The 17,977-nt window shown below is 41.1% G+C and overlaps 1 protein-coding gene and 1 long non-coding RNA gene across 12 annotated transcripts in view; one reads left to right on the top strand and one right to left on the bottom strand.

Annotated features, from left to right (window-relative positions):
• PRPF18 (pre-mRNA processing factor 18) overlaps positions 1 to 8,202 on the bottom strand; it is a 53,153-nt gene extending 44,951 nt beyond the window's left edge. For 7 of the 11 annotated variants that reach the window (XM_081553551.1, XM_081553546.1, XM_081553553.1 and 4 more), the window contains exon 1: positions 7,990 to 8,202. Coding sequence is in view for 8 of the 11 variants with exons in the window: in XM_081553546.1 (XP_081409672.1) it covers positions 7,990 to 8,055 (66 nt within the window). In the remaining 3 variants the exon portion in view is untranslated. Of the gene's footprint in view, positions 1 to 2,708; positions 2,803 to 4,912 lie in introns of all 11 variants that reach the window. The other 4 variants (XM_081553552.1, XM_081553547.1, XM_081553549.1 and 1 more) reach the window with 2 other exon arrangements.
• A 108-nt stretch (positions 8,203 to 8,310) lies between these two features.
• Positions 8,311 to 17,268, top strand: LOC145531358 (uncharacterized). Its single transcript, XR_014072375.1, has 2 exons — positions 8,311 to 8,591; positions 16,989 to 17,268. It is a non-coding gene; the product is annotated as an uncharacterized LOC145531358 (long non-coding RNA).
• Positions 17,269 to 17,977: the final 709 nt, after the last annotated feature.

Below are 17,977 nucleotides of genomic sequence, written 5' to 3'. Positions count from 1 at the left end.
ATCAACAGGCTAATGAATAAACAAATTGGGGGTATACCCATACAATGGTAGAAGACTGTTCAATAACAAAAATAATGAAATCCTGATACAAATGCATAAATGAATCTCAAAATTAGACTGAAAAGAAAGCAGATGAGAGAGTTTGTATTGAACAACTCTGCATAAACCTCTAGAAAGTGAAATCTAAGTAACAGAAGGCAGACCCACAGTAGCCTGTGGAAGGGTAGGTAGGGCCCAGGGAGGGGGAAGAAAGCAGGATCAGAGAGGGCACAAGGAAACTCTGGGGTGAGACAGACGCGTTCACGCTCCTCACTGTGGTGACAGCATCACCAGTGCAGACATGGCATAACTCACTAAGCTGCGAGCTTTAAATATGTGCAGTTTACTGTGCGTCAAGTATACCCCAATAAAGCTGCTTAAATAAGCAGCACAAGATGGAAGCAACCTAAGTGTCCACCAACAGGTACATGGACAAAGAAGATGGGGTACATATACACACAATGAAACACTACTCAGCCATAAAAAAAGAACAAACGTTTGCCATCTGCAGCAACATGGATGGACTTGGAGGGCATGTGCTAAGTGAAACAAACAGAGAAAGACAAATTTATGTGGAATCTAAAAAGTACAACAAACTAGTGAATATAAAAAGAAAAAGCAGACTCACAGATACAATAGACAACAAACTGGTGGTTACCAGCAGAAAGGGCGGAGAAGCAGTATAGGGGTAGGGGAGTAAGAGGTACAAACTGTTACATATAAGATAAGCGACAAGGACACACTGTACAACACAGGGAATAGAGTCAATATTTTATAATAACTACAAGTGGAACAGAATCTTTAAAATTGTGGATCACTGTATTGTATACCTGTAACTTATATAACGTTGCACAGCAACTATACTTCAATTAAAAACATAAAATTAAACAGAGTGTTAGCATTTACACTGCCTGGCTTTACAACTCACCGAACTGCAACAGTAATCAAGACAGTGCAGCACTGGCATAAAGATCAACAAACAGATTAGGACAAGAGAGCAGAGCACCCAGAACAGAGCCACACCAACTATTACTGATTTTTGATGATACCGAAACCATCCAAAGGGAACAGAAAAACATTTTTAATAAATGCTGCTGGAACAAATGGATATCCGAATACAATAAACCACACCCCTGCCTCACATCACACAAAAAAACTGATCCAAAAAAAGTTTGTTTTTGTAAAAGATAAAACCATAAACCTTTTAGAAGATATATAAGAGGATATCTTACTCTCTTGAGTAAATGCTTAGGAGTGGAATAGCTCGATCACTCAGCAGGCCTATGTTTTACTTTTAAGAAACTGTCAAACTGTTTTCCAACAGGTTACACTACCTTATATTCCCAGATAGGATAGAGTCAACATTAACCATGAAAAACTGATAAGCTGGACTTCATCAAAAGTAAAAACTTTTAGGAAGATGATCAGAAAACCCACAGTCTAGAATAGTGACAAAACATACTGACAAAGGAGTGATATCCATGATACATATAAATTCCTTGAATTTACTAAGGATAAACCAACCAATCCAATTTTAAAATATGCAAGTAATTTTAAGCCACATCACAAAAGATAAACAAATATAAAAACATACAAGATATACTTAATATTAACTCTCAGGGAGATGCATATTAAAACCACAATGAGATATTACAATACATCCACTAGAATGGCTGAAGTTAGACTGAAGCACAAATTGCTGACACAATGTTGAGATCTGAACCGTCTTACTTTGCTGGTGGAGGTGTGACACAGTCCAACCACTTTGGGAAAAGGTCTGATGGCTTTTTATAAAACTAAACATGTAACGAACACCAAGACCTAGCAATTCCACTCCCCAGCATTTTCCTACAAGAAATGAAAACATAAGGCTTGCACTGGGACTTCCCTGGTGTTTCAGCGGCCAATGCAGAGGACACAGGTTCGATCCCTGGTCCAGGAAGGTCCCACAGGCCTCGGTCCAACTAAGCCCGTGTGCCACAACTACTGAAGCCTGTGAACCCAAGAGCCCGAGCTCTGCCACAAGAGAAGCCACCAAAATGAGCAGCCTGCGTGCCACAACTAGAGAACAGCGCAGTTACAAAGATCCAGCACAGCCAAAAACAAATCAGTGACTTAAAAAATAAAAGACTTGCACAAGAGGGTCCACGGACAAATCCTAGAAACAGCCCAGGTGACCATCCTCAGAGTAACAGATCAACAGACTGGTACATTTGTGCAACACAACACTTCTCAGCAATAAAAGGAATCAACAATGACACATGCAACAACATGAATAAAATTCACATTATTCTGATTAAACAAAGTGGGTCATATAATAGTCCATAGTATGATCTCATCTACGTCAAGTTCTAAGGCAGACAAAGCCAATGGATGGTGGAAAGAAATCGTAGCAGCAGTTGCTTTGAGGATGGTAGAGGCTGACTGCAAGGTGGAATGAAGGCAATATTCTGTACCTTGATACACACAGGGTCACACAGGTATGTATGCATTTATCAAAAATCACTGAATGGGACACTTACGATTTGTATATTTCTTCATATGTATAGACAAACACTGAACACTAATCAATGAAAAACATGTCAAATTATATCCTGGCAATTATATATATTTAAGGGTAAAGTGTAACAATGTCTGTAAATTAATCTGAAATGCATCAAGATCAGTACCTTGTCTTCAGGATCCTGTCAGCAGCTGGAAAACACTCATCTAATAAGCCATCTTTGGTCATTTCAAGCGGTTTCCCAACTTTTTATGGTTTATCTGTTTTAGGTGAAACAGTAACAACTTAGCTTGTGTCTCTTGTCAAAGTGTGTAAAAGCTGCCTTCTGCTATTCTAAAATCTTGTGCCTGTTTTACCATCCTGAGGTAAAAGCAGTTTCTGGACTGCTAGAAGAATTGACGAATGGATATACAATGATGGACAGATGGACAAAGAATAAAGCAAATACATTAAAATGTTAATCGCAGGTTTAACTGCAAATCTAGATGGTAGGCATATGGGTGTTCACAGTACAATTATTTTGAGTGTTCTGTACATTTAAAAGCTTTCACAGTGAAGTTCTGAGGAAAAAAATCTTTGCAGGAGATGTCAAGACATGGTATCAACATGACAAACTCCCTTCCACACTGTTTTCTGACTGTAACAAAAAACCTGTGAAAGGCTCCTTACCAACCGCTACAGAGAGAGAGGTGTTGGAGAGTTTTATAACAGACTGTGGGAATGAAGAGAAAGTGTAAAGAAAGGCAAGTTCAAGGACTGGAATAAATGAAGAAGGGTCAGCAGAGTTGGGACAGCTGCCTGGTGCTAGGGATTAATGGGCACAGAGATGTTCACCAGCCCAGAAAGGGCTAGTTCTTGACCTTTTTGAGTCAAAGATCCCTTTAGTAATATCATCAACAGGAGGAGGGGATGTGGGGTCATAGATATACATACATGCTAAACTTTTTATAATGTTTAAAGAGCTGATGGGTACTCTGAAGTTCATCCAAAGGCTCCACTTAAGAACCTCTGATACAGATAGTAACTGAAATCTGGAGGGGAATATGAAATTCAAATAAGAGAATTTGGGGGGACTTCCCTAGCGGTCCAGTGGTTAAGACTCTGTGCTTTCAATGCAAGAGCTAGAGTTCAACCCTGGCTGGGGAACCAAGATCCCACATGTCATGCAGCCCAGCCAAGAAAAGTAAATATATATATGTGTGTGTGTGTGTGTGTGTATACACATATGTATGCATACATATATGTATGCATATATATGAGAATTTTCAATGTGAAGTAGCCAAGGCCTGAACTTTAAGGAAAACCAACATTTTACCAATAAAAACCAAACAATAAAAAAACAACAACAAAAGAGAAGCCTCTAAAGGAAATCAGAAATAAGTAGCCTGAAAAGTAGATGCAAATGCAGGATACTGGGTTAAGAGGCCAAGGGAAGAGTGGAGAAGATGGACCAGTCTAGTGCAAACGCTCTTGAGGTTAAGAAATCATGGAGTTCACTGTGGCCCTTGATTAGGATGGATTCAGTGTACCTGCCAGGGCAGAAATCCGGTTAAGGAGGAAGTGTGAAATAGAATTTAAGAAGCTTGGCTGTAAAGAAAAAGGACAGCTGTGTGGGGTTTTTTTTCTGATTTTATTTTTAATAACAGTTGTGTTTAAAAAACAACAAAAAAAGGAGAGATGTGTATGTTTCAGTGCTGCTGGTGATAAGCCAGTAGAGAGACTAAGACACAGGAGGGAAGGAGACAAGTGATATTTAGGTTCTGATGATGCTAATAAAGACGAGAGATGGGCTCCAAGTGTAAGTGGAAGGTGTGACCCAACATACAGCCAATACCTCATCCACTTTCACAGGAGAAAGGTGAGGAATTTCTTGACTGATAGCTTCTCTTTATAAAACTGAAAGTAGGTTCCTTACAGTAAAGGATCAAGCATTATTTAAAAAAAAAAATCCTCTGTGGCACAGTGTAGTACCTTGCACAGAGGAAACGTTCAATAAATACTGGAGAAAAACAAAGCTAAAATTCTATACAAAGTCCATCTTCCAAACTGCAACTAATAAAACAGCTAATTAAGCCCCACTGAGTCCTGTAGTGGCCTGGCTTTCCACGTGAATGAGGCTTTGTGTTAAATGAAGATTCACCACCACCAGGGCTCCAAAGCACTAGCATTCTAGCAACAGGGAGGCCGCATTTATCTCCAAGGAGTTACACCTGGCAGAGGACTGAGCACAGGTGACTGGAGGCTGCTTTAGAAGCTCCTCCAGTTCTGACAAAGGGGCGCTCACAAGCTGAGTATTTACTATCTCCAACTACTGGACTAACAAGAAAAAGCTGAGGGGCTTCCTTGGTGGCTCAGTAGTGAAGAATCTACCTGTCAATGCGGGAGACACGGGCTTGATCCCTGATCTAGGAAGATCCCACGCACCGAGGAGCAACGGGGCCCGCTGAGCCCGAGTTCTGGAGCGCAGGAGCTGCAGCTGCCGAAGCCCACACGCCTAGAGCCCGTGACCTGCAACGAGAGAAGACACCGAAGCCCGCAGGCCTAGAGCCCGCGATCTGCAACGCCTAGAGCCTGCGATCTGCAACGAGAGAAGCCGCCGGAACGAGAGGCCCGAGCACTGCAACTAGAGAGCAGATCCCACTCGACAACACTGCAGAAACGCCCTCGCATCAACGAAGACCCAGCACATTCTACATGTTAGAATTTAAAATGAATTAATTTAAAAAAGAAAAAGCTGGAACACCACGCTACATATAGAATGCATAAACAAGGTCCTACTGTATGGCACAAAGGACTATAGTCAATATCCCATGACAAAACATAACGGAAAAGAATATGAAAAAGAATATATATATGTATAACTCAACAACTTTGCTGTAGAAGTCACAGCAGAAATTAAACATTACACTGTAAATCAACTATACTTCAATAAAACAAATTTTTTAAAGTTGAGACATCACTCAAAATGACCAAAGAGGAGGTGGCATTTCTGGAAAAACAGTACAACAGAAATGGGCGTTTCCCAGCTAGAGAAAGGTAAGGAAAAGGATTCACTGATCCGCAACCAGAAATTTTTTAAAAAATGAAACAGGACAACAGATTAAAACAAAGAAATGTATGATAGAATCACATGTACTTAAGAAATGTTGCATGAAATTTTTTTCATACATATCAGATCGAAATATAGATTTATTTCTTACTGTGCCTGGGGCAGTGGGAAGTTTGAAAGTTACTGACAGACACTATGATACAGAAAGATAAAGGCTATAAAGCAAACGATTCCATATAAAATTATATGACGGCAAAGCAAATGACTGTCTCCCCAGGCATTAAAAAGAAAAGGTGTCCAGACTGGGCTTCCCTCATAGCTCAGTTGGTAAAGAATGCCTGCAACGCAGGAGACCCCCAGTTCTATTCCTAGGTTGAGAAGATCTGCAGGAAAAGGAATAGGTTACCCACTTCAGTATTCTTGGGCTTCCCTTGTGGCTCAGCTGGTAAAGAATCCACCTGCAATGCAGAAGCCCTGGGTTCGATTCCCTGGGTGGGGAAGATCCCCTGGAGAAGGAAAAGGCTACCCACTCCAGTGTTCTGGCCTGGAGAATTCCATGGACTATACAGTCCATGGGGTCGCAAAGAGTCTGACTTCACTGAGCAACTTTCACTTTCACTACACATATTGCCCTATGTTATGCAGGAGAACTCACCCACGCGGTGGAGACTGAGATCCACCACAGAGCCAGGAGAAAATCATGCAACCCTCAGCTTCATCATCGTGGAAAGAGCATACTAACTGCCCTATGTACAGCTCAAATAAGAAAGCATACTGTGGTGCTTTGAAAAACACAAATTGTGTATGTTAATTTAATTCTTAGATTAACCCTATGAACACCAGTTCCATGTTCACAGGTGAAGATAAACAGCCGGTCTGCAGTGGTTAAGAGAGTAAGCGTTAGAGTGGAAGAGGAGTCCAATTCAGGCTCTCTCTCTTGCTAGCTGTGCAGTTCTGTGTCAATCTGTAAATCAACCTAGCTTATTAGTTTCCATTTCCTCATCTGTGAATGGGAGCAACAAGTAACTTTATGGAATTGATGTACAAATTAAACAAGTTATCAAATATGAAGCTTTCTGCATACTGCCTTGCAGATTACTATTACCTGAACTATGACTTTCAGTATTTTAATCCCCATCCCATGTATGTCCCTTGCTGGCCCTAATTGGAAAATCAATCTTACCTCCTGGCCAGAGATATGAGTAATTAAATCAACTATCAAATTACAAAATTCAAGACATACCAGAAAAAGTTTATATATGAGGATAAATTAAGAACAATTACATAGAATCAGTGTTTATATAATTAATCATTTTTAAAGGCTGGTCTATTTCCAAGACAACCTGATTATGCAAATAGCCACACTGCAAACCCTGAGAATGAGCTGAGCTTTTCCTGATTCCCTTTTCCCTCTAAAATATTTTGTATTTCAACACCTGGCCCTTTCTAACACCCACTGTGCATTCCAACATCTAAATTAGCTTTTTCAAATACTCCAGAAACCACTCATCAAAGGTAAAAGGCCCCCAGTTGAGATGAAAACACCAAGTTACAAATATGAACAAGCTCTGCCCTGCACTATTTGCTAAATAACACTCTATTTAATTAGCTCCCCTTTGTTAAATATTTTAAAGTTTCAATGATTATGAAAGCTGCCACCTGCCAAGCTAACAACCCCAACTTACACTGCATCAAATACTTAAGTCAGGTGTTCTCACAGTGTAGTAGTTCACAAGAGCCCCTGGGGTCCTTAAGACCCTCTGAGAGGGTCCCTGAAATCAAAACTATTTTCAGTACTAAGTTATTATTTACCCGTTCACTCTTGTTACATTTACACTAAGAGTGAAAAGTGAGTCTCCTGAAGGCTTCACAACCATCAAGACAACACCACTAAGCTGTACCAAGTTGTCAGATTCGTCCATGCTGAGCACTAATGGAGTGGGGGCAGTTTCACTTAACTACCTCCCTGAAGTTGTAAAATTATTGATTTTACTAAGTCGTGGTCCTAGACCACATCTTTTTAATATCCTGTGCGACAAAACAGGAAGTACACATAAAGAGCAAAGCCTTCGTAAAACGACAGAAGTGAACGACCAGAAGAACCGGGGCGGTCCGAAAAATACCGAGACGAGAATGGGTGTGAGGGGCAGCTTGGGGAAGGAGAACTGCCAAAATCTCGGAGTTTCCTGCAATTCCCACACTGCCATCCCAAAGGCTCCCGAGTGAGTGCCGAGGGCACAGTGGGTCTAGCGGCGGCCTCTCTGCGGCCGCGGCGGGGTTCTGGCTGAGCCCTACCCAGCAAGGACCCTCTCAGCACCGTTCCCCTCTCCCCAGGCCCTCCCCCGCGCAAACACTCAGCTGCGCCTTCGCCAACGCCCACGACCCCGAGGCTCCTCACCACCAACAGATTCCTGTCCTCCACCAGCTGCCGCTTCCGGAGGATCTCCGATTTCAGAACGTCCATCTTGCTGTCCGGGTTGAAGCTCGAGTTTTCTTTCTCCCGCTCCGGCTCCTCGGACCAAGACTTTTCACCCAGCCACCCGCCGCTAACCTACTTATACGAAGCCAGCCCAAACACCGGAGGACAACAACTGACAGGGCGGCTTCCGGCGGAAGCTGAGGTGAGCGAGAGGAAGGGAAAGAGCGCTCCAGGGCTCCTATTATTGACGTAGTCGCTGAGGGTCGGCGCCCCCTGGCGGCCCTCTCCGACAGCGTGCTTATAGTTTCCGTGGAGATTCGAACAAACGTGGAAAACATGAACACGAGTCTTCTAAATGGATGCTGCCTTTTTAAAAAATAAGTTATATACCTGTGTCGACTATACTTCAGCTTTAAAAGAAGATAAAAGTTATACCTTTTTGTACCTGCTACTTCAGGTGCAAAAGCTTCATAGCGGAACACTTCATTTATGATTACTGAAGTCAGATCTTTACCTGCTACCCGAGAATTTCACCTTGGAGTTCCTGAAGCTACCTGCGTGCCAAAAATTAATGTACTCAAGTGAGAAAACCCAGAACAATAATACTAACTCATAAGTATAGAGTAAAAGGTGTTCGTTGCTGGCCGCTGAAACTACCTGTAAACTTAGACAATTAGAATACATTCATTTAAGTCATTTCAGAAGTTAATTTGTCCCTCCCCCTGAGTTCTAGATTGCTCATATATCTTAGTGATAATTGAACATTTACCCCCAGCAAACCGAGATAATCTCTTTGGTCATGTGTTCAGCAATCAAGATATTCAGTGAGATGATTAAAGATGTAATTGAAAAAAAAAAAATTAATGGCTTCACAAGAAGACAAATTAAATTGGGGGGAAATTCTATCAGAGATTTTAATTTTTAAAAGACCCTAAAAACTGTTTACAATACATTTATTTTGGGTTCTATGCCATTGAAGCTGTTTTTAAATTTCTAGTTAAGTCATAACTGAACAATATTAGACATGCTACTTTTCCCCAGTCAAAAAATGAAAGAAATATTTAGTTCAGTCCATTCATAATGGGTAAGATGGTTCAGCAAAATAAAAGATGATAGAGAATTGTTTCAATTTACAAAGTATTTTTACTGTATACGTGTATGTGTTGGTTATATTTCCTCTAAAAGATATCTGACTTTTGCCAGAAATAAATCAACATAGGAAGTTAATTCAGTCTCTGAGCTAAGATGCTTTGCTCATTTTTAGGACTTTTGAAAACTTTTACCAAAAAAAAAAGGTCTTGAATCATTAAACATGGTAACATTTGTACATGGATTTGTTTCCTGAGTCACTTATAGTTCAATAAGCAAATAATAATTTATTAGCCTATTTCTGTTTAGGGTTTAGAAATGAAGACACAAAAACATGAAGGTTGACACAAGTAATTGTAACAGTAATGGAAGAGAGAGAGAGGAACAGAGAAGGAACAGCTAGCGTAAACCAGGGAAGACAGTAGCTTCTATAAACAGGCTCCTTTTAAATTTCAGATTTTTATTGATCTTGATGTTTATGTAAATATTTGCATTAAATCCTAATAAAGGCCTAAGATGGAAGAGTGGGAGAGACAAGTACTTGAACAAGCAAACTGATAAGGAAGCTTATCAGTTTACACTGAGGGGGAAAACAGATGACCGGGAGAGCTAAGAAATACTCAAGAGAACCAGTTAATCCTGATTCTAAGCAGTCATATTCATTTTTAAAATATGCATCCCCTTCTATGGCAGTTGTTTAAAGAGTGAAATATTACAAACAATCTAAGTGTCATATCTGGGGGAATGGTTAAATAAAGTCATAGTTCATACATACAACTGAACAATATGTTCAGAAAATATTCAATGATATGAGAATCCTCATGACATAATGTTTGCTTAAAAAAAAAAAAGTAGAGGACTTCCCTGGTGGTGCAGTGATTAGGACTCCGTGCTTCCACTGCAGGGGCTGCTGGTTCAATCCCTAGTTGGGGAACTAAGATCCCAAATGCTGCAGAGCCAAGAAAAAATTTTTAAATAAAAATTAGAAAGTAGGATAACAAAACTAGAAATATAGCATACAGTCTCCATTTGGTTAAAAAAAAAAAGCATGTAAACCTAGAAAATGATTGAACAGAAACATATCCAAATATCAGATTATTACCTATTCTTCTTTATACTATAATTGTACAAATTCCATAATTTTGGGGGGAAAATCCTGAGAGGCAGTCATTTTCTGTTTTGTTTCATTACTATTGAAATTCTTTATAAAATTTCAGCATTCAGTTCAGTTCAGTCCATCAGTCGTGTCTGACTCTTTGCGACACCATGAACCGCAGCACACCAGGCCTCCCTGTCCATCACCAACTCACAGGGTTTACTAAAACTCATGTCCATTGAGTTGGTGATGCCATCCAACCATCTCATCCTCTGTTGTCCCCTTCTCCTCCTGCCCTCAATCTTTCCCAACATTAGGGTCTTTTCAAATGAGTCAGCTCTTTGCATCAAGTGGCCAAAGTATTGGAGTTTCAGCTTCAACATCAGTCCTACCAATGAACACCCAGAACTGATCTCCTTTAGGATGGACTGGTTGGATCTCCTTGCTATCCAAGGGACTCTAAAGAGTCTTCTCCAACACCACAGTTCAAATGCATCAATTCTTTGGCGCTCAGCTTTCTTTATATTCCAACTCTCACATCCATATGTGACCACTGGAAAAACCATAGTCTTGACTAGACGGACCTTTGTTGACAAAGTAATGTCTCTGCTTTTTAATATGCTGTCTAGTTTGGTCATAACTTTCCTTCCAAGGAATATGCGTCTTTTAATTTCATGGCTGCAATCACCATCTGCAGTGATTTTGGAGCCCAGAAAAATAAAGTCAGCCAGTGTTTCCACTGTTTTCCCATCTATTTGCCATGAAGTGATGGGAACTGGAGCTTTAAGCCAACTTTTTCGCTCTCCTCTTTCACTTTCATCAAGAGGCTCTTTAGTTCTTCTTCACTTTCTGCCATAAGGGTGGTGTCATCTGCATATCTGAGGTTACTGATATTTCTCCCAGCAATCTTGATTCCAGCTTGTGCTTCCTCCAGCCCAGCGTTTCTCATGATGTACTCTGCATATAAGTTAAAGAAGCAGGGTGACAATATACAGCCTTGATGTACTCCTTTTCCTATTTGGAACCAGTCAGTTGTTCCATGTCCAGTTCTAACTGTTACTTCCTGACCTGCATACAGGTTTCTCAAGAGGCAGGTCAGGTGGTCTGGTATGCCCATCTCTTGAAGAATTTTCCACAGTTTATTGGGATCCACACAGTCAAAGGCTTTGGCATAGTCAATAAAGCAGAAATAGATATTTTTCTGGAACTCTCTTGCTTTTTTGATGATCCAGCGGATGTTGGCAATTTGATCTCTGGTTCCTCTGCCTTTTCTAAAACCAGCTTGAACATCTGGAAGTTCACGGTTCACATACTGCTGAAGCCTGGCTTGGAGAATTTTAAGCATTACTTTACTAGCATGTGAGATGAATGCAATTGTGCAGTAATTTGAGCATTCTTTGGCATTGCCTTTCTTTGGAATTGGAATGAAAACTGAACTTTTCCAATCCTGTGGCCACTGCTGAGTTTTCCAAATTTGCTGGCATATTGAGTGCAGCACTTTCACAGCATCAACTTTCAGGATTTGAAATAGCTCAACTGGAATTCCTTTAAACTTTAAAAATTATGTATGATAAATTTTAAATAATGCCAGTAAAAGAAAACAAAAAATTAGACAAAAAAGAGAATGTTTTCTAACCTTCATACTTATTCAGTCAATATTTAGATGTCTCAGACTTCCCTGGTGGTCCAGTGGTTAAGAATCCACCTGCAAATGCAGAAGATATAGGTTCTATCCCTGGTCCAGGAAGACCCCATGAGCCTCAGGGTAAATAAGCCCATGTGCCACAACTACTGGTCCCAAGAGCCAAAACTTCTGAAGTCTGTGCTCTAGAGCCTGAGCTCTGTAGCAAGAGAGGCCTGAGCATCACAACTGGAGAGTAGCTCCTGCTTGCTGTAACAAGAGAAAGTCTGTGCACAGCAAGGAAGATCCAGGACAACCAAAAATAAGTAAATAAATAAAACTGTTTTGATGTCTCCTATGAGCTCTGTACTACTTTAGGTTCTGTGGACTAAACCAAATATTGATACCATGCGTAGTCCTACCTGTGAGGATGTTACCAGCTAAAAGTTAAATTACATAAGATAAACATGATTTTGTAGCATATATGGGGCTATTAAAAGTATTTACAGAAATTAAAACAAGAAATAGTAAAAACTCAATAGGTATATAATTGATGAGATTATTCAGCTGTTGAAGTAACCCATGCTAAGAGATTATCTGTCATTTCTGGAAAATGGGGAAATACCAAATTAAATCAGGATGATCTAGGTTTGTTTTGTTGCTGTCCTAAAGGATAGACTGTAACTTCTTTTTTGAAAGCTATACAATCTCATGCTGGGAGGTTTCCTGGCAATCCAGCAATGAGGACTTGGTGCTTTCACTGCTGGGGCCCAGGTTCAATCCCTGGTCAGGGAACTAAGATCCCAGAAGCCACAAAGCACAGCAAAAAGAAAAAAATTAATTCTTTCATTAAAACATTTAAATTTAAAAATCTCATACAGTGGCCCTCCATTGTCAGCATGCCTCAAAATAACCCAGAGGACTTTTAAAAATTCAGATTGTGGGTCCCCATCCCCAGAATGCCTCATTCAAAAGGTTTGTGGAGGAGCCCAAGAATTTGCTTTTTGAACAAATTCCCCAGTGAGACAGCTGCTGTGGATCCAGGGACCACACTTTGAGAACCACTGATTTTATTTTGATATCTTGATATTATTTTGGAGCATTGGATGAGTCAGAAACTCAGTCTGCAGGAAGTCCTGATAAACAAGACGGGGGAGGAAGCTGTGTCAGTGTCTACAGTATTGTCATGGGGCCTCCCAGGGCGTCTGCCCACTCACAGTGGTGCTTTGGGAAATTTCCTAAATAGAAGGGGCCGGCTCCCTTTGGATCCAGCCATGTTCACAGGCCTGCTTCTGTGTATTCACAGAGAGTGGGCTGAGATCTGGCCTCATGTGGACCAATCAGAGTCTGTGCCCTGGAAAATTGATGTTGGACTTAAGTCAGTCTTTGCAAGTACAGAAGGTGGGGATTGTAGAGCGGTGGAAACCATTCCAGGGGCTTACTGGAGCCAGATCAGTCCATTTTGACCTGCAAGAAGCCACTGCATGGGAATTCCCTGATGGTCCAGTGGCTAAGCTTCTGCACTATCAATGCAGGGGACCCAGGTGTGATCCCTGGTCGGGGAACTAGATCCCACATGCCACAACTAAAGATCCTGCATGCTGCAACTAAGATACGATGCAGCCAAGTAAATAAATAAATATTTCTTTTTAAAAAAGATCCCATTGCTCCATTTAAAAAAAAAAAAATTGTGAATCAGCTGTTATGCATAGCTATCATTAAAACTTGAATGTTTTTTAACAATTAAACATTTTATAAACTGCCAGAGTCCAGCTCCAGCAGCCAGGGAATAGGGCTGAAGGGATGAACGGTGTCGGCAGAGAATGATGCAGCCTCTGACTCAAGGTGCAGGACTGCATGTTTATTTCAAGCATCCGGTTTTCTTTTATACTTTGACAAAAGCATTAGGTCAGAGGTTTGACATCTTCAGTTCACCCTCACCCAGATTTATTATCTCCATAAATCACTGTTGCCCTTTAACCAGAGTTGCTGCTTTAGAGATTCTCTCAGAATCAGGTTTACCATCTATTATCTACTTTCTCTTAAGTGTCCTATATTTAACTTGTGATTACATTGTAACTCATGCTTATCTCTGGGCTGCACACTACATTCTTCGGTTTATTTCTTATCTTCCTAAATCCTGCTAGCCCCTAGTATCCTAAGCTCATTGTCTCCTAAAAAGGCTTCCAGCTATTAGTATCTCTAAAATTCCTAATCTCTATAAGATATAGTAAAATATGCCAACACTATAACATTCCTTAAACTTTTAGCTTCTAACTATTCTTAATTATTCCTAAACCCTAAACTCAGCAAACTTCTTCTGCCATAAACATTTCCCTCACAAGCAGGTCTCAGATAACAATGTTTCCCATGGCCTCAAACTGCGGCCTCTGTGCTCATCCTGGAACATTCTTTGTAAAGATCCTTGAGCAAATGTCAATAGTTAACTTTATGGATTATTTCCTGGGCATAACTGCAGAAGGCTTTGTGCTCTCTCATGCTCCTTGCAAGAACAACAAGCACGTTAACGTTCTTTCCAGCCAACTCAACCGAAGGAAGGAAAGGACAAATCAGAATCACAAGATCTAACTCCTTCATCCCGGGACCCTGCCTGCAGAATGAGGAGAGGTTGTTGGGGCCGTGCTTCCATTTTGTCACTAATGCCTAACACGGCTCCCGACAATAAACTACAGTAACAAATACACAGAACCTATTACTCACTAATTATATTACACATTTTACTATTATTTATGCTCTTGGAATTAGTTATGACCATTGCATCTATGTGGTGGTAATATTATAGAATATTGAGTTCAGTGCGTATCTTTCCCTGATGCCACACTTGAGGAGCTGATGTTGGTAGCTTGAAATCAGCCAAAATGGGAATATTTACACCACAGAAATTGGCAAATGCTACCAATCTGGACTTGATTTATTGCCACATGATACGAAGAGCTGACTCATTTGAAAAGACCCTGATGCTGGGAAAGATTGAGGGCAGAAGGAGAAGGGGACGACAGAGGATGAGATGGTTGGATGGCATCACCGACTCAATGGGCATGAGTTTGGGTGGGCTCCGGGAGTTGGTGTTGGACAGGAAGGCCTGGAGTGCTGCAGCTCATGGGGTCACAAAGAGTCAGACATGACTGAGCGACTGAACTGAACTGACTGAACTGAAGCTTTATAAAGTTATGGGGGAAAAGCTAATAATATGGTTCACAGTTTCTCAACCTTAGGCCAGATAATTCTTTTTTGGAAAAGAAATGTCACTAACTCTATCCAATAGATTCTGGTAACACCCTTTCTATAGTTATGACAACCAAAAATGTCTCTGGACATTGCTAAACATCCCCCAAGGGGCAAAATCTCTCTCCAGGTGAGAACCATTGATACAAATGAAATTTAAAGCATCGTGTCTATGGCCATTACATAGTAAAGAGGACAAAGATTTATGTAGTTCTTCTTCCAGGATTTGAAGACTATTATGTGAATCAAAAAGAAGTCTCTAGAGGACTTCCCTGGTGGTACAGTTCACTTCAGTCAATTCAGTCGTTCAGTCATGTCTGACTCTTTGAGACCCCATGGACTGCAGCATGCCAGGCTTCCCTGTCGATCATCAACCCCCAGAGCCTGCTCAAACTCACGTCCATCAAGACAGTGATGCCATCCAACCATCTCATCCTCTGTCATCCCTTCTCCTCCTGCCTTCAATCTTTCCCAGCATCAGGGTCTTTTCCAAGGAGTCAGTTCTTCCCATCAGGTGGCCAAAGTATTGCAGTTTCAGCTTCAGCATCAGTCCTTCCAAAGAACATTCAGGACTGATTTCCTTTAGGATGGACAGGTTGGATCTCCTTGCAGTCCAAATGACTCTCAAGTGTCTTCTCCAACACCACAGTTCAAAAGCATCAATCCTTCAGCTTTCTTTTTTTTTTTAATTAGTTTATTTTCTATTTTTTAACTTTACAATATTGTATTTGTTTTGCCATACATTGACATGAATCCACCATGGGTGTACATGTTTTCCTCTCCCAGAACCTCCCTTCCACCTCCCTCCCCATTCAGGTCATCCCGGTGCACCAGCCCTGAGCACCCTGTATCATGCATTGAACCTGGACTGGCGATTCGTTTCACATATGATAATTTACATGCTTCCATGCCATTCTCCCGTATCATCCCACCCTAGCTCTCAGCTTTCTTTATAGTCCAACTCTCATATCCATACATGACCACTGGAAAAGCCATAGCTTTGACTAGATGGACCTTTGTTGGCAAAGTAATGTCTCTGCTTTTTAATATGCTGTCTAGGTTGGTCATAGCATTTCTTTCAAGGAGCAAAAATCTTTTAATTTCATGGCTGCAGTCACCATCTGCAGTGATTTTGGAGCCCAAGAAAATAAAGTCTCTCACTGTTTCCATTATTTCCCCATCTATTTGCCATGAAGTAACGGAACCAGATGCCATGACCTTAGTTTTCTGAATGTTAAGTTTTAAGCCAATGTTTTCCGCTCTCCTCTTTCACTTTCATCAAGAGGCTTTTTAGTTCTTCTTCACTCCCTGGTGGTACAATGGATAAAAATTCACCTGCCAGTGCAGGGGACATGGGGTTTGATCCCTGGTCCAAGAAGATCCCACATGCCTCGGGGCAACAAAGCCCTGTGCCATGGCTACTGAGCCCAAGCACCTAGAGCCCATGCTCCATAACAAGAGAAGCTACCACATGAGAAGCCCCAGCACCACAACAAAGAGTAACCCCCACTCACTGCAACTAGAGAAAGGCCACAGTCAGCAACAAAGACCCAGTACGACAAGAATAAATAAGATGACTCAGCTTTCAATAATAATTATGAAAGAAGAAGCTTCTCACATCATTGACCAACAAGTGACATTCTGACATGCAGCTTTGTTGTTTCACTTTTTATTCATTAATTTAAGCAAAAATGTTCATCACTATTCATTTCAGAGCTGGATGTGTTCATCAATTATAACCACAGGTTGGCTGGGGATACAAGAGTTCTGCAAAAATCAATGAAAGCATTCTGTGAGAATCAATGGGCTGTATGGAATTTACAATACAGAGTATAATAGAATTCATTATCACCTATACATTTTCCTCTGTCTCCTTTGTATCAGTAAAAACAACACTAATATATGTTCACACTTCTTTTTGTCCAGAGAGCCAGTATTTAAACATCTGCCAGCATGGCACCAGCCATGGCTCACCTCCCAGGTGGACTTTGCTAAACCATTCAGCAAAGAAAGTTGGAATATCGAGGGACAAAGTGAAACAGATTTGCAAGAAGTATCCTGAGTGACAAGACAATGGAGATGAGTCCCTGCAGCCCCTGGATCTCCAGTTCTCTACCGTGGTTCTTCCCACTCCTGGGTACCTGAATTCTTATTAATAATAAATGATTGAAAAGAAAATATGAAAAAATAAACCAATTCTCTAGTAGATGAGTAGTTGTTGTATTATTTAGATCTGTAAAAAAAAAAAAAAAGAAACCTATTGAATCTACCATTTTAAGGTGCTCTTTTTTCACATTTCAATGTTTCTGAATTCAGGATGCATTATAGAACCAGTGTGTTTGTAGTGAGTTGCTATGGTATTCTACCCAGGAACTGTTCAGGGCTAAGGTGTCCATCCCCCACCTACCAGGAACTGGGGGCGCACAGCTGCCTCCCTCACTGAACACAGACTCTGGCTGCAGGGACCTGCCTCAGCCAAGGTTAGAGCACCTCCAGGGGCTGTCCACCACCAATGACTGCCTGGAGATTCCAAGGTCCAGCTCCATTGTCTCAACTTGGGGGCAACTCTAAAGAGTCATTCTAGCTCCAGAGCTCCCCCAAGGACCACAGGGGATTTTAGTTTACAACTTCTCTGCAGTCCAGCTTCTCTCTGTGCCAAATCCTGCCTTCCTCACTTCCTGACAGATGCATCTCCAAGAACAGTCTCTAGGAAACTACAAACACATGAGTGCAAAGCAAACAAATGCTTTGAGCAGTAGACAAAGGTATTGTGGTTCAGTTGTTAGGAGATTATGAAATTGGCCTGCTAGTTTTGACATCAGTCATTGTTGTGAATGTGGTTGACCAGTTACTCCAGAGCCTGGAATGCGAAGTCAAGTGGACCTTAGGAAGCATCACTACGAACAAAGCTAGTG

The sequence above is a fragment of the Giraffa tippelskirchi genome, chromosome 13 (assembly GCF_054371585.1).
Source record: "Giraffa tippelskirchi isolate mGirTip1 chromosome 13, T2T-mGirTip1v1.2.pri, whole genome shotgun sequence".
NCBI classification, from domain to species: Eukaryota; Metazoa; Chordata; class Mammalia; order Artiodactyla; family Giraffidae; genus Giraffa; species Giraffa tippelskirchi.
Note: the sequence above shows the minus strand (reverse complement) of the source record. Positions and strands in the feature narration are given on the sequence as shown.